General features: G+C 44.2%; 1 protein-coding gene across 4 annotated transcripts in view; it reads left to right on the forward strand.

Annotated features, from left to right (window-relative positions):
* RTTN (rotatin) overlaps positions 1-27831 on the forward strand; it is a 685521-nt gene that overhangs the window by 170768 nt on the left and 486922 nt on the right. For all 4 annotated transcript variants that reach the window (XM_029590900.1, XM_029590899.1, XM_029590897.1 and 1 more), the window contains exons 17-18: positions 15021-15160; positions 22847-23018. In XM_029590900.1, coding sequence (XP_029446760.1) covers positions 15021-15160; positions 22847-23018 — 312 coding nt within the window. The remainder of the gene's footprint in view (positions 1-15020; positions 15161-22846; positions 23019-27831) is intronic.

Raw genomic sequence — 27831 nt, forward strand, 5'->3', positions numbered from 1 at the left:
TAATAGCAGGTAATGGACTTCTCCAAGAACTTATCCAATCTTTTTTTATACCCAGCTACACTAACTACACTAACCACATCCTCTGCCAACAAATTCCAGAGTTTAATTGTGCATTGAGTGAAAAAGAAATTTCTCCAATTAGTTTTAAATGTGCCACATGCTAACTTCATGGAGTGTCCCCTAGTCTTATTAACCGAAAGAATAAATAACTGATTCACATTTACCCGTTCTAGACCTCTCATGATTTTAAACACCTCTATCATATCCCCCCTCAGTCGTCTCTTCTCCAAGCTGATAAGTCCTAACCTCTTTAGTCTTTCCTCATAGGGGAGCTGTTCCATCCACTTTATCATTTTGGTCGCCCTTCTCTGTAGCTTCTCCATCACAACTATATCTTTTTTGAGATGCGGCAACCAGAATTGTACACAGTATTCAAGGTGCGGTCTCACCATGGAGCGATATAGAGGCATTATAACATTTTCCGTTTTATTCACCATTCCCTTTCTAATAATTCCCAACATTCTGTTTGCTTTTTTGACTGCTGCAGCACACTGAACCGATGATTTCAATGTGTTATCCACTATGACGCCTAGATCTCTTGTGTAACTATAGCATGGGTTATTTTTCCCAGGATGGATTGCGTGGCCTTATTTTCTTTGCTGGTGTTGCTTGTTGTATTATCCCGCTGAGTTTTTGACCTTCTCTTCGGGGAGCCTGGCCACCCTCCTGCTGGAATCCAGCTCGATGCCAAGGAAGGAAACGATCGTTGCCAGACCCACAGTTCTGCTGTGTGCCAAAGGAACCCCGAACTCCTCGGTGATGGACTGTAACTCTCCCAGCAGGCAGCAGTAGGAGTTCAAATCTCTGGGCTCCACAAATAAGAAGTTGTCCAAATAGTCCGACGCTGCTTCCAGTGCTGTCACCCACTGTAGCCACATGCCAAATAGCTCACAGCAAGCACGAGACTGAAGATCCCATAGGCATGCCTCAATCGAAGTAACAGTTTCCTGAATATGAACCCCATTAAAGGGAAATTTTCCAGGTGTACTGGAAGGAGTTTGCAGGCCGACTCAATGTCAGCTCCCGCCACAAGAACACCCGCGCCGCATGTTCTGAGCAATGTCACTGTCGAACCAAAGAATGCATACCGCACCCAGCACCTGGATGCATAGCATACCTAACACTTGCTGGGGGCAAATGTCCATCCACAGATGATCCTGGGGGGCATGACAAACTCCGAACGAGCTGGAATCTGCCCCTCTCTCTCCCAGGGATGACCTCCAGTGGCAAAAGGAACATGTTTTGTAAAGGTTGCCACGGGAAAGGATCAGCCGTCCCCACGAGTGCACACTTGATCTCCAATCTCCTCTGAATCATGTATGCCTGCCGGGTCACAGATGATGCATCGCAAATCCTCGTTCCCTCCCTGGAATGGAAAGACAAATCTCTCTTGGAATCCTCGCCATATCCTCTGTGCACCCTGATGGCGTGGGGAATTTCTCCATTGGTTCGTCTGGTGGGACTCAAACCTGCTGTGGCTGGCTGAGAGGCAGGCGTCCTCCCTGGTGAGCCACCAGGCCCAACCCAAAGTTCCGCCATGGTATCGTTGCCTTCAGCTTGATGGGTGATGGTGCTTCCCTGAACTGCAGGCTCCCAGACCGTTCCAACTTTACTCCCCTTCGTAGGTTCCCCCGGGCACCTCGTCAGTGGGTGTGGAGCTGCGCGTGCTGTACATGCAGGCCCGAATTTGCAATCCTGGAATGTGTGCGCTGTTCCACTACAATGCCGACATGTGTTGTCCTGTGACCACGCCCTCCCAACTGAATGTCTGCTGGGAGATAACCCTCCTGTGTCTCCCGAGCGCAATCCTCGCTCCGTTGCCTTGCGTGCCATCCGCTGCATCCAGAGGCCGGCATCTCGAGATCCCCACGCGATGAACCAACTCCCCTTGCTTTTGTCCTGGAATTTTTCATCACAGTTGCGCCATGTCCAACTCTCGTGCTCCTGTCACACTTGGAGGATGTCTGCTGCACAACCCAAAAAGGGGCCATACCGTGAAGGGTCCCGATGTCCCACCATGCCTATCATGCCAAGAAACGCCTCTATCCAGTCAACAAAGTTCTCTGGACTCCTCTATGCTGTTGCCGATTTGTCCCCCGATCTCCCTCTGTCCTCTGTTCTGCATTCATGCAGGACACAGAAAACATCCATGTAGTTTCCCCTCTGATTCCCTTGCGCACTTTCCTGGGCACACCCTCCCACAGTTCTGGTAGGGCATTGAGTTCAGGCGGGCCCTGGTCTCCCTGTCCGTGGAACTGCCGCCTGCGGAGTCCGAAGATGACGTGGAAGAACTGTTTGAGCTGGAGCACGTCCTGTGCTTGCGCCTCGTCCTACGCTCCTTTCCAGCTGTTGCCGCCTTGTCCTCCATCCAGTGGAACCCATTCTCATCCCCAGACTCTCCAGCGTTGTCATCTCCCGTCTGCAATGCCCAATCTGTTTGGCTGGGGTCTGCTCCCTCATCTGCGCTCACTCTCCCCTGCTGTGCCCCTCCGTCTCCCTGTGCCACCAGGCCCTCAGATCTGCCCGATGCCGATGCTGGAGTGCCAGTATGGGCCCCCGACATGCCTCCCGAATTGTCTTCCTTGGGTGACCTCGGTCCGGTTGTGCCAGCCCGAGAGGCAGCAAGATGCGCTGGCATTCCCTCTTGACTAGAAAGGCTCCCCGTGGTGGTGCCGGTTGGGACCACCCGGCGACCGATAGAAGCCTTGTCCTCTCATTCCCCGCCTCATCCAATGGCCTTCCCACCCAGCTCCATCCTGGGGATGGGCAGGGAACGCTGTGGCCTCATGGTACAACCGGATGCCTGCAAGCGCTGCCAAAGTTCTGCCTTGCCGGGCATGACCGACTGCTGAGTCCCTGCGTCCTAACTGACGACGGGGACGACCATCCGCTCGGCGGACATGGGCACCCATCGATGCCCCTAGGTGTCTGATAATTGCTCCTGCTGGCCTGCGGATACGTGCCCTCAGGGGTCTCTGGCGTAGAGCATGAGATGTCGTCGCCCCAGGACCACCTCCTCCTTCACCCCTGTCTCCGTAGTGTGCCCAGCAGCTGACACTGCTTTACTCGCCTGCAGTCCTGCCGTTGCGGTCACCCGCCGCGACACCCCTTGACTGGAACCTTGTCCACCGCGAGCCTCCCTCCCACTGTTTGCCGCTCCCGTCTGCCCCTGGCACTGCAGACTCTCCGCACCTGCACTATCCTCCGCGCCACCTTCCCTTGTGGTCGTTGAATGCGCTGCACGTAGTCTGCGTCCTGCCTGCTCTGCCTCTGTCAAGGTGCCTGTGGGGGTGCTGGTGGCTAGATCAGAAGGCATCTTCTCTTTATTTATTTATTTTTTAATTGAGCGGGAGGAAGCTCGTCCCCAGCCACAGCCCCAGCCATTCTCCTATGCTCCTACCGCTGTTCTCTTCCCTCTCTTTTTTGGACTTCCACTATAGCTACAAGATCTTTTCATTTATTCACCTACAGTAAGCTTGACCAGTACACAACTTAAACTTCCCTCTCCATTTTCCAAAGCTGGACTCAAATCCACCATCCCTGGCAGTGCAAGCACCACCTCACTTGGAACCATATATATGCCCTCTCCCCACATCCTCATTTAAATTGGGGGTTTGAACCAGCGGCCCATTGCCACTTGCCCTTCTCCCCACTGCCCCGGTCCTGGTTCCCACTTGATGGTTTTCCTTTTTTTAAAATCTTTTTTATTCCCCCACTGGCCGCAGGGCCTGATCTCCACCGAGCTCAGCCCCCCGCGATCCCACCACTCAGGGATGCCTCGGATTCCCCAGGCAAACCAAGCAATTGCCTTCGCTCACGGCCCCTGGCGCTCAAAGGACCAAACCCTTACTGCCCTGGCCACCAGCACACAGACTTCCAATCCATATTTCCCTCCCCACCCAATTCCAGCTTTGTCAAATGTCATGCTTGCAGGGGCAGCAGGGACTGAACCTGCAGCCCTGAGCATTTAAAGCCAGGTACCTTGCAGCAGAGCCATGGGGCCTCTTCTTTTCCCTCTCTGATTGCGCCTGCCCCCTCAAAACCAGACCCATGCTGCTCCCACTTCTCTCTCCCGTTTCTTTTTTTTTTTTTTATACTTTCCTAGCAGGCTGGAGCTCGATATTGCAGCCTGTCCATCCCTTGGGATCTCGGAGTCCAGGTGATTCCAGACTTCAGCTGCTGAGTTGCCATGGCTCTCTCTGTCCGAGTCGAGCCCCTGCTTTTGCCGGCGCGCGATCAAAGAGGGCTCTCTGGCCTTTCATCGTGGCCCTTTAAAGGGCCGATGACGTCATTGCCTGGCGCCGCTGCCACTCGATCTCATTGCTGCAACCCGGGGTGGGGATTAGTGTACGTCATTATGCTCACGCGGGGGGGGGGGTTGTTACCCGGTCCCAACTCGTGCGCCGGTGCACCCGCCCGTATCGCCGCGCGCCTCTCATTCCCCCCCACACACTTTTTCTTTGTGCCGCTGTGCTTAGTGGGGGTGTATGGTGCGTCTGTTAAGGGTGGGCTCTGGGCAGGAGGCACAGGCCCACCTATTACCTGGAGTCAACGCTGCTAGTATAGTTTTGTTTTCCATTTGAGAGATTGTTTATAGATTTACCACTAGATGGTGGCATGAATTGACATAGGGAAAAAATAAAATTATAAGTACAATTGAGTGCAGGTGTTTCTATGCAGAATTATATTTATTAATTCATCCTGATAGGAAAACATCATATTAACATATTCATAGTCAAACGGGAAAAACACATTAAAATCCTTATACCATGATTCAGTAACAATTAGTACAACCAAATTATTATTTTGTATTAAGTCTTTTAAGGTGATTCCTTTACTTTTAACAGATTGTGCATTTAAGTAGCCTAATTTAAGCTGTGTAATACCACTCAGTAGAAACACACTATTATCACATGATGGGTTTCTTAACCATCTGCCTTGAATCAAATGATCGTGTTTGAATCTTTTTGACATTCCACTATACCTCCCCACTGCCAATTATAGCTGGAACATAGTTCATTTCCTCTAACTCATCCATTAAAAAAACCAAAATATAAAACCCTCAATAAAACTGGAGCATCTCCTGCTGTCTATAAAATATAAAAATACATTAAAATGTATCTACACAACATACTGTACGCTTTCATCATGAAAGAGCAATTAAAGAAATATTCCAAAAGTAGTTAAGAATAAAAACAAAAAAATCTTGATTGCATAAGTTTTCATACCCTTTGACTCAATACTTGGTGGAAGTCCCTTTAATAGCAATAAAAGCTCCAAGTTGTTTAGAATAAGGATCTACATCAACAACCAACCATCAAGGAAACTCCCTGATACATGGTAATTATGCGATCACTATATCTAGGGAACCCTTTGTGATACCCTCTTTCAATAACTACTGGCTTTATTCTTCAATATTTTATTTTTGTTTTTTTATTTTCTTTATTTCATTTCTAATGCAACCATGTATTGCTTATACAATAGTGAACCGTATCCGTCAAGTTCTTTTAAAGTAAATGTCCTCCCCCTGGCGGTCAACCCGACCTACTTTAGCGTTCCTGCTCTTTATTTTGAATACTTATCGGTTCTGTCCAAACTCCTGTGATTTTGTGAGGTCAAAGCCTCCTGCCCGACACCGGCCGTGTTTCGACTGCTTGTCTGCTTCAGAGACCATGGAGGAATTTCGTTTACCATCCTACGGTTCAAATTTCTTCACCGACTTCAGAAATTAGTGCCGTGATTCCAGCTAATTTTTTTCATCTAAAACCGCCCGGCTTACCTCCTTTGTCGGCATTGGTTACAGCCGGGGGGGGGGGGGGTGTTTGCTCGCATAGTCACCTCTGCCCACTGTCTTAGGCTCCGGGCCTCGGGGTTTTTCTTTTTCCTTCCTACCTCCTTTGGTTGTAATCGTTGGGGAAGTCCACAGCATATAATGCACTATTGACATATGCTTGAATCAGGTTGTGAGGCTCTCAGTTGTAGTCGGAAGAATTTGTGAGGATTTTAGCTGATTGTGGGAGCTAGCACTCGGAGCCAGTGAGAAACCCTCCTTCCCGGCTCACCGCATCATGTGACTCCCCTTGTTCTCTATACTTTTAAATTGTGTGTTTCTATATGTCCCCTTGGCAACAGCTTTTGTGAAACACGCTCTGTGTCAGGGGAAGACCTTGGGTTATTTGTGGATTTTACAAGATCTGTTTCTTGGTATGAGTATATATTTGTTTATATATTTTTTCTAGGATCTTGTCTAAAAATCTTTTCTTTCCTAGCGTGTAGCAGATGGATTCAGGACCAATGGGTATAGTGTACTCCTGATAGCAGTTGGAGACTAATCAGATTTCAATCTGACGTCAGCCCCTAGTACATATACCCCTGCAGGAAGTGCAGCTCTTCTGTATTTTCCGTCTCCATAGCAGTTAGGGACTATCTGCACGCTCTCACAGCGTTAGAACAAATTCAATGGAGAAAACCCAAATTCGGAAGAGGAAAGCTACCAAGCAACCAACAGAGTCAAAACTCTACTGGAGAGCCTAGGATGGGTGGTCAACACAAACAAAAGTTGTCTGCAGCCCTCACAGTCTCCAGAATACCTAGGAGTCCGATTCGACACCAAAGAAGACAAGGTCAGCCTGACTCCCATGAGGAGATCAAAACTGAGGAACCGGTTACAAATCCTGCTGAGTGAACCCCGTCCCATAGCATGGGATTACCTGCAAGTCCTCGGTCTGATGGCATCCACACTGGAAGTAGTGCCATGGGCGCGAGCTCATATGAGACCTCTACAGCGCTCGCTTCTATCGCGATGGAATCCACTGTCTCAGAACTACGTTGTACGTCTATCACTCCCGGGCAGAGTCCGGACCCAGCTACAGTGGTGGCTGCAGGTCAACCATCTGAGCCAGGGAACAAAGCTATCTTCACCAACCTGGACCCTGCTCACCACAGATGCCAGCCTACGAGGATAGGGAGCACACTGCGAGGAGTTAACCGCCCAAGGGCAATGGAACGCAGAAGAGGCGGGATGGAACATCAACCGCCTAGAAGCGTGGGCGGTCAGACTAGCCTGCCTACGATTCACTCACAGACTCCGAGACACAGCGGTCAGAGTAATGTTGGACAACGCCAGGACAGTGGCCTACATCAACCATCAGGGGGGAACCAGAAGCCAACAGGTGTCTCTGGAAATAGACCGTGGGCAGAAGTAAACCTCCAGGAGATCTCATCGCCACATCGCCGGGAAAGACAACATCACGGCAGACTACCTCAGCAGAGAAAGTCTAGACCCAGGAGAATGGAAGCTGTCGTCCGCAGCGTTCCAAATGATAGTGAACCGGTGGAGTACACCAGACATTGACCTCCTGGCAAACCGGTCCAACGCCCAAGTACCCAGGTACTTTAGCCGCAGGCGGGAACCTCAGTCCCAGGGGATCGATGCCCTGGTACAGACCTGGCCACAGGGGACCCTATTATACGCCTTCCCGCCGTGGCCCCTATTGGACGCAATCATTCACAAGATACAGCTACACAGGGGACTAGTACTTCTGGTGGCCCCAGACTGGTCAAGAAGACCGTGGTTCGCAGACATGAGAAGACTACTGGCAGGGACCCCCCTGCCACTGCCTCCACACAGAGACCTGCTTCAACAAGGACCGATCCTCCACGAGGATCCAGCTCAATTCTCTCTCACGGCCTGGCCATTGAGAGGGCTCGCCTGAGAAAGAGTGGATACTCGGGGGCTGTAATCGACACACTACTCCGAGCACTCAAGTTCTCCACATCTTTAATGTACATAAGGATTTGGAGATTATTCGAAGCCAGGTGCGAAGATCACGGCATCATACCACGCTCAATTAAAGTTCCCGTGATCCTGGAATTCCTGCAGAATGGACTACAGAAGGGTCTGTCCCTCAACTCCATCAAGGTATAGGTGGCATCATTGTCATGCTATGGCCCCAAGAGCGAGGGCGACAGCATAGCTTCTCACCCAGGCGTTTCACACTTCCTGAAAGGAGTCACATCCGCCCACCACTAAAGTGGCCGGTACCTCTTTGGAATCTCAACCTGGTCCTGCATTTTCTAGCAGGAACCTCTTTCAGACCCCTCCGAGGTCTGTCCCTCCGCCTGTTAACGTTAAAGACAGCATTCCTGCTGGCAGTTTGTTCAGCCCGCCACATTTCAGAACTACAAGCACTGTCCTGCCGTGAGCCGTTCCTTAGGCTCACCCCAGGAACCATCCAGCTACGCATGGTCCCTTCGTTCCTTCCCAAAGTGGTGTTACACTTACATCTTAACCAAACCATCTCGCTACCATCGCCAGATGAGTCCAAGAATTCGGAAGAAGCTCGTAGTCTATGCCACCTCAACATTGGCAGACTCCTATCCAGATACCTGGAAATGTCGGAATCTGTATGAAAAACGGACCACCTATTCGTCCTTCACAGCGGGAAGAGACATGGGGAAGCGGCCTCGCGGGCGACCATAGCCCGCTGGATCAAGGAAGTCATCAAGGCGGCCTACGTAGAAGCAGGCAAGCCATCGCCTCTATAGGTCAAGGCCCATTCTACTAGAGCCCAGGCAGTGTCCTGGGCAGAAACCAGAATGCTGTCACCCGCCGAGATTTGCAGGGCGGCGACATGGTCCTCCATCCACACCTTCTCCAGATTCAGGCTCGAGAGGACACGGCATTTGCAAGGGCAGTACTAAGTGAGTCTCGGGCAGCCTCCCACCCGGTTCGGGAGTAGCTTTTATACATCCCATTGGTCCTGAGTCCATCTGCTACACGCTAGGAAATGGAGAAATTACTTACCTGATAATTTCGTTTTCCTTAGTGTAGACAGATGGACTCAGCATCCCACCCTTGGCTGCCGTTATGCATGGAATTTCAAATGATTCAAGGGTAAGCCATGTTTTCATCCATTTAGAACACCCACCCTACCGGGTGTCGACGCTTTCCGGCTGAGTACACTGGCGGTCTCCAGCTATAGCCAATTCAACAAGTCAAATTAATCAAGTTATAAAGTTTAACCAAGTTATGAAGTTATTCAAGTTGATCAAATTAGTCACACATATATCTACAGTGCTTTTCGAGGAGAATACTGAAGAGCTGCACTTCCTGCAGGGGTATATGTACTAGGGGCTGACGTCAGATTGAAATCTGATCCGTCTCCAACTGCTATCAGAAGTACACTATACCCATTGGTCCTGAGTCCATCTGTCTACACTAAGGAAAACAAAATTATCAGGTAAGTAATTTCTCCATTGAATTTTGCTTTACAATCGTGTTTACTGGGAAGGATTTCCACTGTGATTATACTTTTATGTGTTTTATAATCTTAGCTCTCCAATAGCAGTTTATTCAGTGTTTTCCAGCTATATGATTTCTCCTTTCTACTATTGGATTATTTTTGTAGAGATGTTAAGATTTTAAACTTTGATTTTGACTTTTTGAGTTTCGTGGTTGGCTCCAATTTTTGTTTGCATTACAATTTAAATGATAATTTATATTAAAACAGTAGCTTATAAAGTATATTGTAGCTGTGGGATTATCTGTATACTTTGTCATTGATATTGAAAAAATAAAGTTCTAATTTTAACAGTATGGGGCAGATTTTCAAAGGGTTATGCACGTAAGATACGTGAGTAACCCCCGAAAAGCTGCCCCTTCCACCCCCTGCGTGCGCCAAGCCTATCTTGCATAGGCTCGGCGGCGCCTAAGTCCCGGGGCTTTCCTGGGGGGGGCATATAGAGGCGTGTTGCGGCCGGCGCATCATCGGGGGGGGGGCGTTCTGGGGGCGGGGCCGCGGGTGTGGTTTCAGCCCAGGGGCGTTCCAGGGGCATGGCTGTGGCCCCCGGACCAGAACGCCTACCTCAGGCAGGCATAACTTGTAAAATAAAAGTGGGGGGAATTAGTTAGGGCCAGGGGTGGCTTAGATAGGGGAAGGGAGGGGAAGGTGGGGGGGGAGGGAACAGAGGATGCCTGCGTGACTCGGCATGTGCAGGCTGCCAATTTTGCGCAGCCTTGCGTGCGCCGACCCTGTATTTTATAACATGCGCGCGGCAGCGCGCGCATGTTATAAAATTGGGAGTAGATTTGTTCGCACCGGGTTGCGCGAACAAATCTACTCCGCGCGCACCTTTTAAAATCTACCCCTATGTGCACAAGTGTTCATACAACATTCTGCTGCCTCTGTGCATCTTTCTGTTACATACCAAAAAATCTATGCACCTCAAAGTATGCTTACAAGACACTTATGCAGTGACAATAATATACTAAACTCAAATATAAAGTGTCCGTGAATATTTTCTTTACGCCGTGATATATTCAATACTTGGGAGCAATAATTCTCCTATGATACTATAAAAAACTTATAATGATAGAATTTACTAACAACAAAATTTTAAAGGTAGAAGTGGAATGTTTCATAAATTTATTAAGGCATTACTGGATTGTAATGCCTTTCAGTTGTTTTAATCATGAACTTTCCACCTCCAACCTTTTTTTTATAATTTTGTTAAATTTATGAGTGCGCTGTGCAATCTCTTGGATATTAATTACTGGGGTTGCATGTCTAAGTTGAATTTATAATACCGACTTATATAAGAAACATTTCAAAAAAGTCCACCCGACAAGGCCTTGTTTCTGACCGAACCCGGTCTTTCTTCAGGGGATGTAAACGGACTTAGCAAATAGTCGGAATTACTTATCTGAAGATGGTTTTTCTGCCGACTCTCGCTGGTGATTGAACTGCTCCTATAGTATCCGTGTGATGGCTTTCTCGAATCAACTTGATTTCAGATATTATATAGCCTGGTGAGCTCTTGAGTCCAAAACTTTAAACGGATACAGGGCTTGCAGACATCAGCGGGATGCAACGCTAATCTCCACTCTATTAACTGTTCATCCAAATTTTTGCGAGCTGGTTATCGCTTCGCTGTTCTTCCGTGAAAAACGCTGTATTTCGCTCTCGGTAACGTTCTGAGTTTGCTGAAAGTTTTTTAAAGGGCTTCAAAACCACACCCTATTCCTCTGATTGACCAATGACTATTGAAACGTAAAAAAACGTTATGACGTATCTCCGTTCAGATCAAAGTGCTCCACTCCAGCTCTTCGTTAAGTCCCTGTGGTGATTGTGTCTTTAAGGTGAATATCCAAAAAGCTTTTCTGCGATTTAACATAGTTACTCGATCCCCCCCTCTGGGTGATGCTTGAACTTGATCGATTATAGTCCATTGAAGATCTTTAAATGAATGGTGTAACTGCAGACAATGTGTTACTATGGGAGCTTTAACATTCTCTGTTGTTATTCGGGACTTATGTTCATTTAATCTGAGACGTATACATCTGGTTGTTCTACCTATGTATAGCAGAGAGATTTAGCCAACGAGGTTACCCAAAGCAAGCTATAAAAAAGGCTTACAAACGAGCTAAATACTCAGATAAGAGAATCCTTATTAACATACAAACCCCATAAAGAACAGCCTGGTTTAGTATGCGTTTTAAAACACACAACAGCCACACAAGTCATTTCTCAGGCAATACGCAAACACTGGCACTTGGTACAATTACATTAAATCTTTCAACATCCTCCATTAATAGTGACTTCTAGAGGCAGCAATTTACATGATAAATTGGTACATGCTCATTTGAATATCAAAGAACCTGTAATTCAAACGGGTCACTTCAAATGTGGTCAGTGCACTCATTGTAATAACACCATTGAGGGACAAAATTGGGTACAACCCATCACCCAATATAAAGTATATAGGAGATGGCTAACTAGTTGTGATTCATCCCACGTTGTATATGCCATTATCTGTCCATGTTCCCTGGTATACATAGGTAGAACAACCAGATGTATACGTCTCAGATTAAATGAACATAAGTCCCGAATAACAACAGAGAATGTTAAAGCTCCCATAGTAACACATTGTCTGCAGTTACACCATTCATTTAAAGATCTTCAATGGACTATAATCGATCAAGTTCAAGCATCACCCAGAGGGGGGGATCGAGTAACGATGTTAAATCGCAGAGAAGCTTTTTGGATATTCACCTTAAAGACACAATCACCACAGGGACTTAACGAAGAGCTGGAGTGGAGCACTTTGATCTGAACGGAGATACGTCATAACGTTTTTTTACGTTTCAATTGTCATTGGTCAATCAGAGGAATAGGGTGTGGTTTTGAAGCCCTTTAAAAAACTTTCAGCAAACTCAGAACGTTACCGAGAGCGAAATACAGCGTTTTTCACGGAAGAACAGCGAAGCGATGACCAGCTCGCAAAAATTTAGATGAACAGTTAATAGAGTGGAGATTAGCGTTGCATCCTGCTGATGTTTGCAAGCCCTGTATCCGTTTAAAGTTTTGGACTCAAGAGCTCACCAGGCTATATAATATCTGAAATCAAGTTGATTCGAGAAAGCCATCACACGGATACTATAGGAGCAGTTCAATCACCAGCGAGAGTCGGCAGTAAACCATCTTCAGATAAGTAATTCCGACTATTTGCTAAGTCCGTTTACATCCCCTGAAGAAAGACCGAGTTCGGTCAGAAACAAGGCCTTGTCGGGTGGACTTTTTTGAAATGTTTCTTATATAAGTCGGTATTATAAATTCAACTTAGACATGCAACCCCAGTAATTAATCTCCAAGAGATTTCACAGCGCATTCATAAATTTAACAAAATTATAAAAAAAAGGTTGGAGGTGGAAAGTTCATGATTAAAACAACTGAAAGGCATTACAATCCAGTAATGCCTTAATAAATTTATGAAACATTCCACTTCTACCTTTAAAATTTTGTTGTTAGTAAATTCTATCATTATAAGTTTTTTATAGTATCATAGGAGAGTTATTGCTCCCAAGTATTGAATATATCACGGCGTAAAGAAAATATTCACGGACACTTTATATTTGAGTTTAGTATATTCTTTCTGTTACATAGCATATTTCTTGGAAATTCTACTGTATTGTGAATCCTTTGGTATCCTGCCTCCATGTGTGGTTCTTAGGAGTGTAGGGTTCATCTGATACCTTGTGATGTGTTTTGAAATAAATTGGTCGGGAGTGAAAATTATGCAAACTGTCATCTTTGTCACTATATTTTTGTTGCTACATTATGCAGCGAGGACATTCATCTTTGGGGTCTTCATTTGATTTTAGAATGTGTTGCATTGCAGGTATTTGAAACAAAGGTTCATACCATAAGACCTTTTTTTTTTCCCCATTTCTAAGTAAATCTACTCAAAGGATGCTTGGAAATAATGTGTCAAGCCAATCTGCTTTCTCTAAACAAAGACTGTTTGTCAAGTTTGTTTTGAAAGGTGGATGCTCAGCACATTCCTGGCATTTTGAGGGTTAACTTTCAAATGTATGTTCATGCATAAAACTCCATGTTACGCACAGAAATGGAGTTTAATAAAACTGCCTCCCCAGATAAACTTACATTCATATGTCATGTCCATGCGTATGTTTTTCTGGATTGTATGGAGGTGTTCCTGGAGGTGGGGTTGCTGTGTTTTCAGTTTTGTGCATACGTTTTGATTTTAAAAAGTATGGGGGCTATTTTTAAAAGGATTTACATGTAAAAGTAGCATATATCATAGCAATTTTCTAAAGGCCATTTATGCGCTTAAAGCGCACTTACATGCTTAAAATTTGTTGACAATTCAATGGCATTTATCGTAGCAAATCTCAAAAGCCCACTTATGCATGTACAGTGCATTTACATGTGTAAAACCTGGTTTTAAATGTGTAAATTCTTTACATGTGAAACTTAATTGCTCTGGATAGCAGGTGTAAATAATGCAGGGAATTTTGATGGGGTAATTTTCAAAATGAACGTGCCTATTCTCCTTGTTGAAAATTGGTAACTTATAAATATATTTGCCACATAAGTTATTTATGATGTTACAAAATTACTCTCTTTAGACTAGAAGTGACTGTCATGCTATTTCCTTTCATAATAAAAACAGACAAAACTAATCATAAAGGCAAACATAAACTTGTTCTTTAAATAATGACCATGTATTTCTGTATGAGTATTGTCCAATCAAAATTAAATAAATAAATTGTTAGCTCTGTAGTTTGACTTGTGGGAAAAGAAGTTATTCACTAGCTGATGTTGGATAGAATTATAAGAAACTGCAGTTAATTCTTCAGCATGCAGTTCCTGAGCCAGACATATCTATTCATAAGCATTTCAGACTAACAAATTGATAAAGTGCCCTTGTAAGTATATTCTGTTTTTCTTTTTATAAAATACTAGCTGTACCCGGCCACGCGTTGCCGTGGCTCAGTCTGGTTTAATTTCACAATTAGTTCTGCTCCGGCCGTCCCAACTCCCTCCCCCTTTTCCCTGGCGGTGGACGGACTGGTTCGACGACTCTTTTACCCTTTCCTCCTCCTGTGTGTAACTGTCCGACAGTCCCTACTCCCTCCCCCCTTCCTCAGCGGCGGAGGAACGGGCTGAGCCGTTTCTCGGAGCGGCGACTCCTCTGCCCTTTCCTCCTCCCCTCTGTGACACCCAGCATGTAGCGCAGAGCTCTATGGTCTGCACATGCACGGTAGAGCTCTCTCTACTGCGCATTTGTGGTCCGTCGGTCAGAGCCTATTTATATTGTAGATAGTGTGTTGCTTTTACGTCCAACAGATGGCGCTGTTTTTCCCAAAAAACATGGTTTTTACCTGTCACAGGTGTGACATCTATATAATATAGGTATATAAAAACACGCGCGTATTTGAATGCAACGTTGTGTCAAAATTTCAAAGCAATCGGTGAAGAACTTTCGGAGATTTAAGATTTTGAACAAACGAACATTTACATTTTTATTTATATAGATTAGATTTGTATATTTATATTTGTATTTTAATATTGTTTTTCTATCTCAGAAGTAGTTGCTTTGATTGTTGTATGATTTGTTCATAATCATAATGTTTCTTTTTAAAAAAAAAATTTCAGGGCTATGCAGATACAGACGAGCCTTTAGGCAACTGCATCCTATCTCTGATTGAGACCGTGTCCGACTTAGGAGATGGCAATCTTCCCAGAGTAACGAGACTAAGGGCAGCCCTACGACTTCTATTGGCTAAAAAGCAGTCGTGAGTGAACCTCTGTATTAAGTCTTATGCAGTAAAAGTTTTTTAAAATATTTCTAGCATGCTCATCATTATAAAGAATATGCATGCTAAAATGCCATGTAACATGCAGTGCATTAAATTTTAGCATATATTTGTTAAAAATTATAATAATGAGTTAATGCTATTAGAATCCACAGTAATTAAAAAATGGTATTAGTTGATTGCTAAATAACACGTGTATGCTGAATTAAGCATGCTTAGTGTGTTTTTCCTCTTGATATCACCTCCTCCATTCAAAAGTATGTGAAAATAAGTCTGGCACATGTTTCTGTTGGTTGGTGTTGCGAGGAAAATCTGGAGAACTACTGATGCCAAATAAAAGAAGTGGCCTAAATAACAGAGGCCAACAAAAAGAACTAACAGCAACATAGATGTATCAGGAGCAGCCAGAGAGTAAGGAGGATCTGCTGAAAGTGGAGGAGGAGGAGGAAAACATTGAAGAACAGGAGGAAGAATCAGACTGGAAGGCTGGAATAGGTGTTACAGAGTCTATTACATTACCAGTCCAATGCACGTTCTTCATAAACCTGAAAACAGTAAGGCTCAGGAGTTAATACTAGAAAAATCAATGGTGCTAAAAGCAGCAGCAGATGCACTAGCCTTGAAGTAACCCACAGAAATATCAAACGTAGATATCTTGATATGAAAAGGCACATCCATAAAAAGTCTGTTAAGGTCCAAATTTTTTGTAGGAAGGCAGCAAGTGATCTGATACCACTGGAGCAATGCCTTACCAAAAGACTGGATCATAATGCCATCGTTGTCCCCATTGAATTTACAGAAACAGTTTTAACAGTACAGTACAGATGAACTGGTGAGTTCCTGTTCGCACCACAGATCAGTCCAGATAAGTGGGTTTATGCATCCCTTAACAGCAGATGGAGGCAGAGAACCAAACTTTGAGGCACTGCTACTTAACCGAGAGTGCCACCTGCAGTCCCTCAGTATTTCCCTGTCTCCAGCAGATGGTAGAGGTGCAAACATGCAGTCTGGAATTGTAAACCAAAAAAAAAAGGATTAGAGTAAGAAGAGGATTTGGCTCCCCGAGGTGTTTGGTTCCATCGAAGGCCATCCCTCTGGTGGAGCAAGGGGGGGTTGGAGACCCCTGTCCGAATTCTGCCCTTCTTGGCAGGGTGGGGTAGATAATCAGGGGGCCTGGTTTCCTCTTCCCCTCCAGACCCTTCTCACCCTTGGTGTGCTTGGCTGCTCAGCATTTGGCCTCCAGAAGCAGGGAAGTAGTTTTTTCCCCTTTTCTTTTGGTCCTGTTTCTTTAAAACAAACAAACAAACAAAAAAAAAACCAACCCAGTGAAGCAGTGGCTTTTGCTTTCTTTGATGCATTGGGAGCCCTTTGAATTGAGAGAGTACACCGTTTGGGTGTGCGAACTGGTAATCGGGAGATGCCCCGACCTGTTGTTGCAAAATTTTTAAATTTCCACCACAAAGACGAGATCTTGCGGTAATACCGACAGACTAGAACCCTAGAATATGAAGGTCACCATGTCTTAATTTTTGTTGACTACTCGGTGGCGGTGTCAGCAAAGCAAAAGTGTTTTGCAAAGGTGTTATCGGATCTGGTGCAGCATCAGATTCATTTTGTCCTTCAGTATCCTGCAAAGCTCAGGATGACCTATCAGAACACAACACATACGTGTGATTCGGCCATTGTGGCGCAAGAGTTTTTCCAGTCTAGACTGGGCGTTATGGAGAACCAACAACCTGAGAGAGATGCACAGACCTCTGATTCTGCAGGACATAGTGCAGTGCAACCAGTCTGAATGGCCTTAACTCCTGTGAGGTTTTGGTTCTTTACTCGGCGTTTCATGGCATGAACATTTTCTTTTGCTCAAGATTTGTTGACTGACTCAGAATTTAGGACCCCAGAATGGAGAATTGCTCGTGTTCAGGAAATGTGAGAGGTTTGGGGGCTATTCTAATTCTATCAGGGAGTGGGGCCCCTTCACAAATTTTACATGTACCCTCTTTTGCTCATAGTTGAGCTTGTATTTCAAGTTATTTTTCTGTTGTGGGGTTGGATAGTTTGGATAGTATGGGGGGAGGGGGGTGGGGGGTGGGAGGGGATAGGGAAGGGGTTAACTGCAATTTTTGAGTTTTCATGGTGTTATCCTTTTGATGACAGATGGAGAGATCTATTCATGGCTAAAATGTGGGCAATATCTACTGGTTTTAGGGCCTAGACTGGGGGGTCCTAATCAGTTTGTATGATGTTTTGTGATCCTTTTTTCATTGGGAGACACATTGGATGGTGCAGGATGATTTCTTGTTTCTGATGTGTTACTTGGAAAGTAGGAGGTATTGGCCCCTGTAGTAAAGCGATATAAAGTGCTGCAGGCTTTGCAACGATGGGGAGAATATGTCGCTGTGTTACAGGAAACACATTTAGAATCAGCGGAGCATGCAAAACTACGCAGGCAATGGGTTGGCACCATTTATTCTTCTCAAGCGGATGCCAAAAAGGGAGGGGTGGCAGTCCTCATGGGTAAATATTCCCTTTTCAGGACACTAAAGTGGTGTCCAATGTGGCAGGAAGGTATATTATAGTAGAAGGTCGCTTATATGGGAAACCGATCTTATGTAATATATATACCCCTAATAATTTATTTATTTATTTATTTATAACTTTTATATACCGAGGTTCAATTAACAAGATTAATTATCACTTCTGTTTACATTACAACTAGCGACATTAACAGAGACTGAGTCTTGTTTTACAATGAACAGGGTAGAAATAACTTGGATAACCTGGGTAAAAAAACAATGAACAGGGAAGAAATAATCTGGAATAACATATTCTGGAATACATAATGTTGGGTGAAGCAAAATAGAGAATTGGGTCTGTATAACATGGGTGAAGAACAGGGAAAATTGAGTAGGGGAGGACTATGAAGTCCTAAAGTTGGTTAGTGTACTCATGATGCGGATAAGAAAATGGCTGAGGTGAATAATTATGGAAAGGCTTATGACCATGAGTTTTTTGTTACAATGGTCCAGCTTTTGTCACCCTATCTGAATATCCCAATGGTGGCTGGAGGGGATCTAAATTGTGTTTTAGATTGTCAATTTGACCATTCGACGCCAAGAGCTGCCTCTGTCTGGAAGGGTGGCCAAAGGGGTGGCGCATCTATGTAACACTATAGATCTAGTATACACTTGTAGGTCCCTTCATCCTTTAGTTAGGAATATATCCATATCTCGAGGGCCCATGGTACACAATCTCGAATTGATTGTCTTCTCACAGACAGGGAGACCTTTTCCAAGATCTTAAATTCTCACATAGGTCTCTTGATAATTTTGGATCATGCAGCTGTTTGGTTCGACTTAGCCGGCTTTCATCTCTCTGACATGGGTTTGCCCTGGTGCTTTCCAAAATTTTTATACAGAGATCTAGCCTTCAGAGAATACTTAATTAAGAAATGGAAGGAATATGAATTTCATAACCGGGAACATTAGGCCTCCCCAATTTTGTTCTGGGAAACCGCAAAAGCGGATATGAGAGGCTATATAATTTCCTATGTGGTAGCACAACACAAGGCTTTAACATCAGAGATATTGGCCCTAGAAAAAGCAACTGTACTGAGAAAAAGAGAACTACAATCAGAGCCCGAGTTCAGGAACTTGGAAAAAATTATTTGAAACACAGGTCACATTCAACAATTTGTTACAAGAGGGCATGGAAAGACTTGGCTTATTACAGGGGGAAGTTTTTTTCAACATGGTAATAAGGTGGGAAGGCTTTTAGCAATCGTCACTAGACTTTGGATGGGAGGTAAATATATAATCTCAATGAAAAATGCAACTAGCAGGTTGGTAAACGCTAATAAAGATATTGCCAGTGTTTTTCAGGAATATTATCGGGAGTTATATAAGAATATAAGAAATTGCCATGCTGGGTCAGACCAAGGGTCCATCAAGCCCAGCATCCTATTTCCAACAGAGGCCAAACCAAGCCACAAGAACCTGGCAATTACCCAAACTCTAAGAAGATCCCATGCCACTGATGCAATTAATAGGAGTGGCTATTCCCTAAGTAAATTTGATTAATATCTGTTAATGGACTTCTCCTCCGAGAACTTATCCAAACCTTTTTTGAACCCAGCTACACTAACTGCACTAACAACATCCTCTGGAAACAAATTCCAGAGCTTTATTGTGCATTGAGTGAAAAAGAATTTTCTCCGAGTTTCTTAAATGTGCTACTTGCTAACTTCATGGAATGCCCCCTAGTCCTTCTATTATTCAAAAGTGTAAATAACCGATTCACATCTACTCGTTCAAGACCTCTCATGATCTTAAAGACCTCTATCATATCCCCCCTCAGCCGTGTCTTCTCCAAGCTGAACAGCACACCTGTGGTCCCAGGGGGTTATTGCTCAATACCTTTGTTCTGTACGTTTGCCTCGAGTTACAGAAGAGCAGTTAGGTTTGCTCAATCAGCCGATACAGTTCCAGGAGATTGTGCAGGAAATAAGGGCATCCAAATTGTTAAAGGTGCTGGGACCCGATGGTCTGCCTGCAAAATTTTATAAACTGCTGGTATCCAAATTGGTGAACCATTGGGACAGATGCATACACAACTTACTGATCTGCAAAGCTTCCCATTCCTGCCGAATAGTGCTCCCTAAGGCAGGGAAGGACCGCTTGTTTCCATCTTCTTATCATCCCATTTCTTTATTGAATTTGATGTTAAGCTCTTGGCCAAAATTATGGCCAATTGTTTAACTAGGCTCTTACTGCATATGATAGGGAAAGACCAAGTTGGTTTTTATGAAGGGTCGTTCTACTGTAATGAACATTCACAAAATTGTCTCCTTGGTGAGTAGTAAACAGCGTCAGATCCCTTCTCTGCTGCTTAGATTAGATGGAGAGAAGGCATTTGATAGGCTGGAGTGGGACTGTGTGGCAGGCTCTGGAAGCCTTTGGGATCTTGGGCTATTTTGTACAAGTGGTGAGAGCACTATGTTGTAATGCCCCTCGAGCTTCTATCATGGTTAATGGTTGTACATCCCAGGAATTTTTTTTTGAGCCAGGGGACTTGGCCGGGCTGTCCCCTTTCTCCCTTGTTGTTTATTCTTTCCTTGGAGCCCCAGCTCCAAAGGATTCGTGACAATGGAAACATTCATGGGATTCCTATTGGGAGGCAAGGGCCAGATTTTTTCAAAATGTCTGTTTTTGCTGCCAATATCTTTTTACACATTGCTAATCCACAACAGTCGGTTCCAGCCCTCTTAGCTGAGTTGAATGGTTACAGGCAGTTGGCGGGATTTAAATTTAATCTAGATAAATGTGAGGTATTAACAACAACTGATGAAATGCGTACCTCTTGGGAAGGGACTTTTCCTATGCACTGGGTGCATTACTCTTTCACTTAATTGGGTTTTACATTTCCTAGGGATCCAGCACAGATCCATCTGGTGAATTTTCAGAGGGTGTTTTCTTCCATGGACAGTTTGTTAAAAACATGGAAATATTTCCCCTTATCTCTGTTGGTTAAAGTAAATCTTTTTCAGATAATCATTTTACCCAAATGGCTATATATGTTTCAAACTGTTCCTTGTTTGGCTAGTCAGAGCCTTAAACAGATAGAACGTTCCATACAATCTTATTTGTGGAAGAATAAAAGACCGAGGGTGACGTGGGCCAAGTTGCTGCGAAAATGGGGCCATGGGGGCTTGGGATTAGCTGATTTAAAACTTTACAATGTGGTGTGTAATTTAGGTCACATGGCAGACTGGTTGTTGGGCACCGATTTTTATGCTCCTATAGTATGGGAGAGGGAGGTTTTTTCTTGAGCTAATTTTCCTAGAGAACAAATCCATAAACTGTTATTAATTATTAAGCAATAGTAGCTTGAGATTTATTTAATGTTTGGGTATTTGCCAGGTACTTGTGACTTGGATTGGCCACTGTAGGAAACAGGATACTGGGCTTGATGGGCCCATAGTCTGACCCAGTATGGCAATTCTTATGTTCTTATGTGTATTCTTCATGGATGTTGATACCACTATTTCTTAGGGACAGCTCTTTAGTTATTCCTCTGCTCCTCTCCTGGAGGTATCCTTGGTCCTCTCTGCAGTTGTGAAGTAACCTCTTTCAATTCTTGCCTCTGACGTGTTACCTACTATAGAGGTTTTTCTAGTTGGGCAGAAAAGGGCCTAAAAGTGATATCTCAATTTTTAACTGAGGAGGGTGGGCTAAAATCCTTTCTGGAAATGAAGATAGAATACGATTTTGAGAACAAACATTACATTGTTTATTTACAAGCTAGAAGTTATATTTGTTCTCTGAAGGTATCAGATTGGGGGGGTTCAAAATCGAGCCCTCTTGTCAGATATGTTTGACATAGAAGACCCTGCTTGTCACTCAGTTTCATACGTCTATCACCAATTGCTAGATCTGAAACCTAGAATTGATTTTGGTTCAATGCTTGCTACTTGGAAAACGGAATTGGCATTAGATTTCACAATTTGCATTTTTTGTTTTAAGAGAATAAAATCTGCCACTTGCAATGTGGATTTAGAGGAAATGCAGTACAAATTTGTAATGCTCTATTTTTGGTCTCAGCAGAAACCATTTTGCTTGTCTGTTACAGATTCTGAGCTATGCAGCAAATATTCTTGTTCGGTTGGTGCCTTAGGGCACCAATTCTGGAGTTGTCCAAAGATACACCGTTTTTGGTAGATGGTGGGTCATATCATATTTCAGGTTACTGGTATATTCCTTCCCTTCCAAACTGATCTGATGCTTTTTGATAACTTGTGGAGGGTGGAGTTGGGTAAAAGATTCCTTAGATATTATAGATTAGGAAGGTTTTGCTGTTGACAAAGAAAGCTATATTGCAACATTGGGTGAGGGACGTTTCCCCTACTTTAACACATTGGAGGAATCAAATTCATATTATGTATCTGAATGAAAAGTATATTGATAAAGTCGATCTGAGTAGGAAATGTAGGATCTTCTTGCGTGTTTGGGAACCCTATTTATAACCTTTGTCCCATAGGGCTAGAAGTGTAATACTTGATGACTACTGATTGCCTTTTCTGTGGATAACACTTTGGCGGGATAATGGGGGTGGGGTGGGGTGGGGGGGTTGGTATTAAGGTTGGAAAGGGGTATGGTACATGCTTGGTATACCGATATTGAAAAGGGTACACCAATGTATCTGATCCTGTTTCTGTTATGTACTACTTTGTTACATACCTGTTTGTTGAAATTTCTCAATAAATATACTAAAATAAAAATTTGGTTCAAGGCAGGTATTAAAAATTAGGCTTTAGGTACACACTAAATAGTAGATGCAAGAGAGCATACCACAATATTTTCCTTGTGCCTGCTAAAACCTGATATAATATTACTTCAATTACTTATGGGTAGGTACTAATTTTAGCATGTAATTTCTAATGTCTTCTGACCCTGGTTTACATTCATTCTAGAGCTTTAGTGCATAACTCTCAGATCTTTAGTGCATAGGTCCCATGGTATTCATGTTTGTGTCAGATTAGATGCATTTTGATATTCACCACTGTAGACTGAAAACTTGTTTCTGTAAGGAAATAACACCAATATGAAGAGTATTCAAGGTTTTCTACATGTAGAAATCTCCCAGTATGACGACTTTGTTTTCTTTTAGTGTTCGTTCTGTAGCTTTGAAGCATATAACGTTTCATCTGATGTGCGAGGAAGAACCCAGCCTAAAGCGCCCACCATTACAAGGAAGTGTTTTATCCAGTGCCGTTAACATGTTTATGGTGGAAAAGCCGATGGAGCTGAAGTTTGATAACTCAGAAAAATCATTTTTTAAGGTAAAAATACATTTATAGCTTATCCCCAGATATTTGTGTAACTCATTATAGACTATATAGCTCCATTGAGATGTCTGTTAAGATGCCATTTTGTGAAAAGATTGGGGTTTGCATACTGACTTGTCCTGTTCCAAGGGTGCTGTACTTCAGTGATTTTCAAACGTGAGCTCATGACACAGTAGTGGGTTGTGGCATGCTAATGACTGGATCATGACACCTATCTCATCCCCTACTGATTCCTACTGTGAAGTTGTTCTGCAGGCAATGGGAGAGAGCTCTACATGTGCTACAGCTTTCTACTGCAGACGCCTGGCACTGCACAGCTGTTAGAAAGTTTGAGCTGTGCAGTACCCATACTCCTATGCTGTTTTCCTGAGGATCACTAAGAAGCATGTAAGTAGAGGCACCACATGGCTCAAAGTAATTGAGAGCTGCAGGTTGTTGTAGGTTGCAGGAGCACTGGAAATAGTAGGAATAGTTGGAGGGAGGTATATGAAAGAATGAGTAGTTGTTACTTGGGAAAGTGAGTGAGTAGTGGGGACTGGAGGGGTGTAAGTGAGCAGTGGGGCTAAAGGGGTGAGAGGGTGAGTGAAGGGAAGTAGAAAAGAGAGTTGGCACTGTGAATAAAAAAAAAAAAAGAGCAGGAGGACAGAAAAACAAATCTGATATGGGGGCAGGGCTTTCATCTTTTGATCCAGATTTCCAAGCTGGGTTAGGACCAATCAACCTAACCTATTATATGTTAAAAAACCTGATTATTTTTTGTCATTGCTCCTACTATGTGACAGGGGCCAGCCAATGGCACCAGTAGCCCTTGTCACATGGTAAGGGCAAAGGGCTGCCAGCGCAGTGGCTATTCCCTAAGTATAATTGATTAATAGCCATTAATGGACTTCTCCAAGAACTTATCCAAACCTTTTTTGAACCCAACTACACTAACTGCAGTAACCACATCCTCTGGCAACAAATTCCAGAGCTTTATTGTGCGTTGAGTGAAAAAAGATTTTCTCCGATTAGTCTTAAATGTGCTACTTGCTAACTTCATGGAATGCCCCCTAGTCCTTCTATTATTCGAAAGTGTAAATAACCGAGTCACATCTACTCGTTCAAGACCTCTCATGATCTTAAAGACCTCTATTATATCCCCTCTCAGCCGTCTCTTATCCAAGCTGAACAGCCCTAACCTCTTCAGCCTTTCCTCATAGGGGAGCTGTTCCATCCCCTTTATCATTTTGGTTGCCCTTCTCTGTACCTTCTCCATCGCAACTATATCTTTTTTGAGATGTGGCCACCAGAATTGTACACAGTATTCAAGGTGTGGTCTCACCATGGAGCGATACAGAGGCATTATGATGGCAGAGTTGAGATGGGATTTGGATTTATATACATACTTTATTTATATTAATGTTCACCAGAAACCCATAATTTATTGCTCATTAAGGGGGTCATTTTCAAAAGCGATCACATGTGATCACTAAATAGGGTGGGGTCGGGGCGGCACCGGGGCCAACACTATGGACACATCGCTGGCGGCGAAAGGTAAGGACCCTTATTGCCGAATTACTACACCTTTTATGGTGTAGTTAATCAGTGTGAAAACCGGCAGCCAGCACACCACAGTGGTGCGATGGCTGCCAGCTTTCGCAGGCCCGCCCCCCTGCTCGGATTTTCAGTTGCTGGAGGGAACACGGATCGGAGGGGGTCGATGGCTAGTCCTTCCGTGGCCTCGCGATGTGCTGCTGTACTTTTTTCCCTCCTGGCCACTGGTGGGCAAGGTCTTGTGTCGGATAGAAGCCCACTTAGGGTCAGTCATCCTCGTAGCTCCGGAATGGCCATGAAGGCCGTGGTTTGCAGATCTGGTCAACTTGGCGATTGACGGTCCGGTGTGTCTCAACCATCTTCCGAATCTTCTTCGGCAAGGTCCAGTATTTTTCGATCGCGCGAATCGCTTCTGTCTAGCGGCCTGACTTATGAGAGGAGACAGTTGAGAAAGAGGGGGTATTCTGATTCAGTTATCTCTACCCTCCTGCAAGCACGAAAATCGTCCACCTCACGTGCCTATGTTCGAGTCTGGAAAGTTTTCGACTCTTGGTGCCGCAGGTTGAATTTGTCCTCGCGTTGGGCCTCGGTGGTAATATTCTAGTCTTCTTACAGGATGGCCTGAAGAAAGGATTGGCTTGCAGTTCTTTCAGAGTACAGGTCGCGGCCCTAGGCTGTCTGCAGGGAAAGGTTGACGGTATTTTACTGGCAGCTCATCCGGATGTGTCCCGTTTTTTGAAGGCAGCTGAACATTTGAATCCTCCGGTTAGGAAGGTATGTCCTTCATGGAGTTTAAATTTGGTTCTCTGTGGATTATGTGGTCTTCCCTTTAAGCCTCTCAAGTGGGCCACGGTGAAGGACCTGACTCTCAAGATAGTTTTCCTAGTGGCGATCACCTCGGCAAGGCGGGTCTCGGAGCTTCAGGCTTTGTCGTGTCAGGAGCCATATCTCCGTATTTCAGATTCGGGGGTATCTCTCCGGACGATGCCCTCGTTCCTGCCAAAGGTGGTGTCAGGATTTCATTTGAATCAGACGGTGGAGTTGCCTGCTTTCCCGAATTTGGATTGTGGTTCCTCTACGTATCGGGATCTGCATAAATTGGATGTGCAGAGGGTTCTCCTTTGCTATCTGGAGGTGACCAACACTTTTCGGTTGTCTGATCATTTGTTTGTCTTATGGAGTGGCCCTAAGAAGGCATCCAAAGCTACTGTTGCTAGGTGGTTGAAGGAGGCCATTTCCTCCACTTATATCTGTCTCGGCCGCGCAATACCAGAAGGTTTGAAGGCGCATTCCACCAGATCTCAGCGGCTTCTTGAGCGGAGAGTCAGTTTCTCGCCACAGGAGATTTGTAGAGCAGCCACTTGGAAATCGTTGCATACCTTTGCTAAGCATTACCGTGTGGACGTCCGGGATCCGGATGTCGACTGCTTTGGCAGCAGCGTGCTTTGAGCGGGGCTCTCCAGGACCCACCCCATTTAGGGCAGCTTGGGTACATCCCAGTGGTCTGGACTGATCCTGGTACGTACAGGGAAAGGAAAATTGGTACTTACCTGCTAATTTTCGTTCCTGTAGTACCAAGGATCAGTCCAGACACCTGCCCATGGAGCTTGGAGAGTCCGCTACTTATAGTGATTTCACTCTGCAGAATTCTTTACAGTGATAGCCATTTGCGTGGCCTAGAAAGGTGTCTTCCTTGTACATAAGTTATGCGTTTATACGTTTTTTTGGCTTAGCGAATTGATGTAGCCATTAGTTATTACGTTTGGGGGTTTTTTATCCTCTAATTTTTTATTCTGCTATGGTATGGATAATATTGAAGGATCGCAGGTGGCATACCAAGTTAAGAGGGGGTGCCTTTCAGCTTTTTTCTCTGATTCCCTCTGCTGGAAGAGAGAGACAACCCAGCAGTCTGGACTCATCCTTGGTACTACAGGAACGAAAATTAGCACGTAAGGACCAATTTTCCTTTTTATCCGCTGATGTCCCTTTGAAAATTATCCATTTTATGTCCACATTTTATTTATTTGATGTGAAGTAGTTATAGCTAGCAATTAATTATATGTATTATGAAAACCCTAATCATAAAATATTATGTTTTGGGTCATGGGATTATGGGCCTGATTTACTAAGGCTTTTTCGATCTTTTGTGTCTGAGGAAAAAAAAGCTTAGTAAATTAGCCTGTAAGAGATCAATATTCAAATGATATGTTTGGCTAACTTTTGCTGTTAGAGGACAAAACCTGAAATTTGGATATTTTCTTCTGCTTTATGGCTAAATTACCTTTACAAAATGCAGTTGGATAAAAAGAGATGGTGTTGGAGGTGTTCCAGAGGCTTGGCTAAACATTATCCAGTCAGCACAGATTTTCAACACTGGCTGGATAAAGTTTTCTGGGTAACTCAGATCAGCCAAATATATGACCTAAACTTATCTGGATAACCAAGACAGGCCCTGATCACTCTCACTACTACTCTTCAAGATAATAAACAAAAAAAAGAAAGTAGTAAGAGCAGTGCTGGATACGGCATCCCTCCTATTCCAAGATAAAATTCTAGTAGATATGTGGGATCCCCACTTCCTCTCCAACGTAAGTAGTAGCCGAGCCTTGAAGCACAGCTCCTCCAACAAAAATATTTTCCTACCCCTCCATGAAGCAGAGTAGGAGGAGGAAAGGGTTCCACCTTCTCCAGCTCCGTTGAATATTAAGTGCTGGTACAGCTGATAGGTATCAGCACTTTGTATTCATTCATTCATTGCATATCGAAGTGAATAGACCAGTCCCCATTCAGAACTCGGTACCAATGGTAATTAGTCCCTTCCCGATCAGTGAGTTCTGAACAGGGATTAGTCCTTTCATTGATAGGGCATGAGATGGACATGCCTGTTACAGTTTTATTTTCGGCAGTAAGAAAGGGGATCCTGCTACATTATTTTAAATATTAAAGTGTGGGAGGGAAGGGACAATCCAGCACCACTCATTGTCCATATTCAAAAGCTCAGTGAGTGGTATAATTATCCAGTTAATTTTATTAGAATATATTCAGTGGCAATTTTACCTGGATAAGTGCTGCTGAATTTCTGGACAAAATTACCTGGGTATAGTTTTCTGGATAACTGCTACTCACCAATTTTTTTTTTAATATGGACCTCTAAGTGTTTTTCTTCCATTGGATCCTGATAAACATTTGTTTTCTTTCATTGGATCCTGAAAAAAAAAGTTTGAAAACTACTGTAGATTGTGTTGGATTATGTTGTAATTGGATTTCTTAGCGT

Source organism: Rhinatrema bivittatum, chromosome 2 (assembly GCF_901001135.1).
Source record: "Rhinatrema bivittatum chromosome 2, aRhiBiv1.1, whole genome shotgun sequence".
NCBI classification, from domain to species: domain Eukaryota; kingdom Metazoa; phylum Chordata; class Amphibia; order Gymnophiona; family Rhinatrematidae; genus Rhinatrema; species Rhinatrema bivittatum.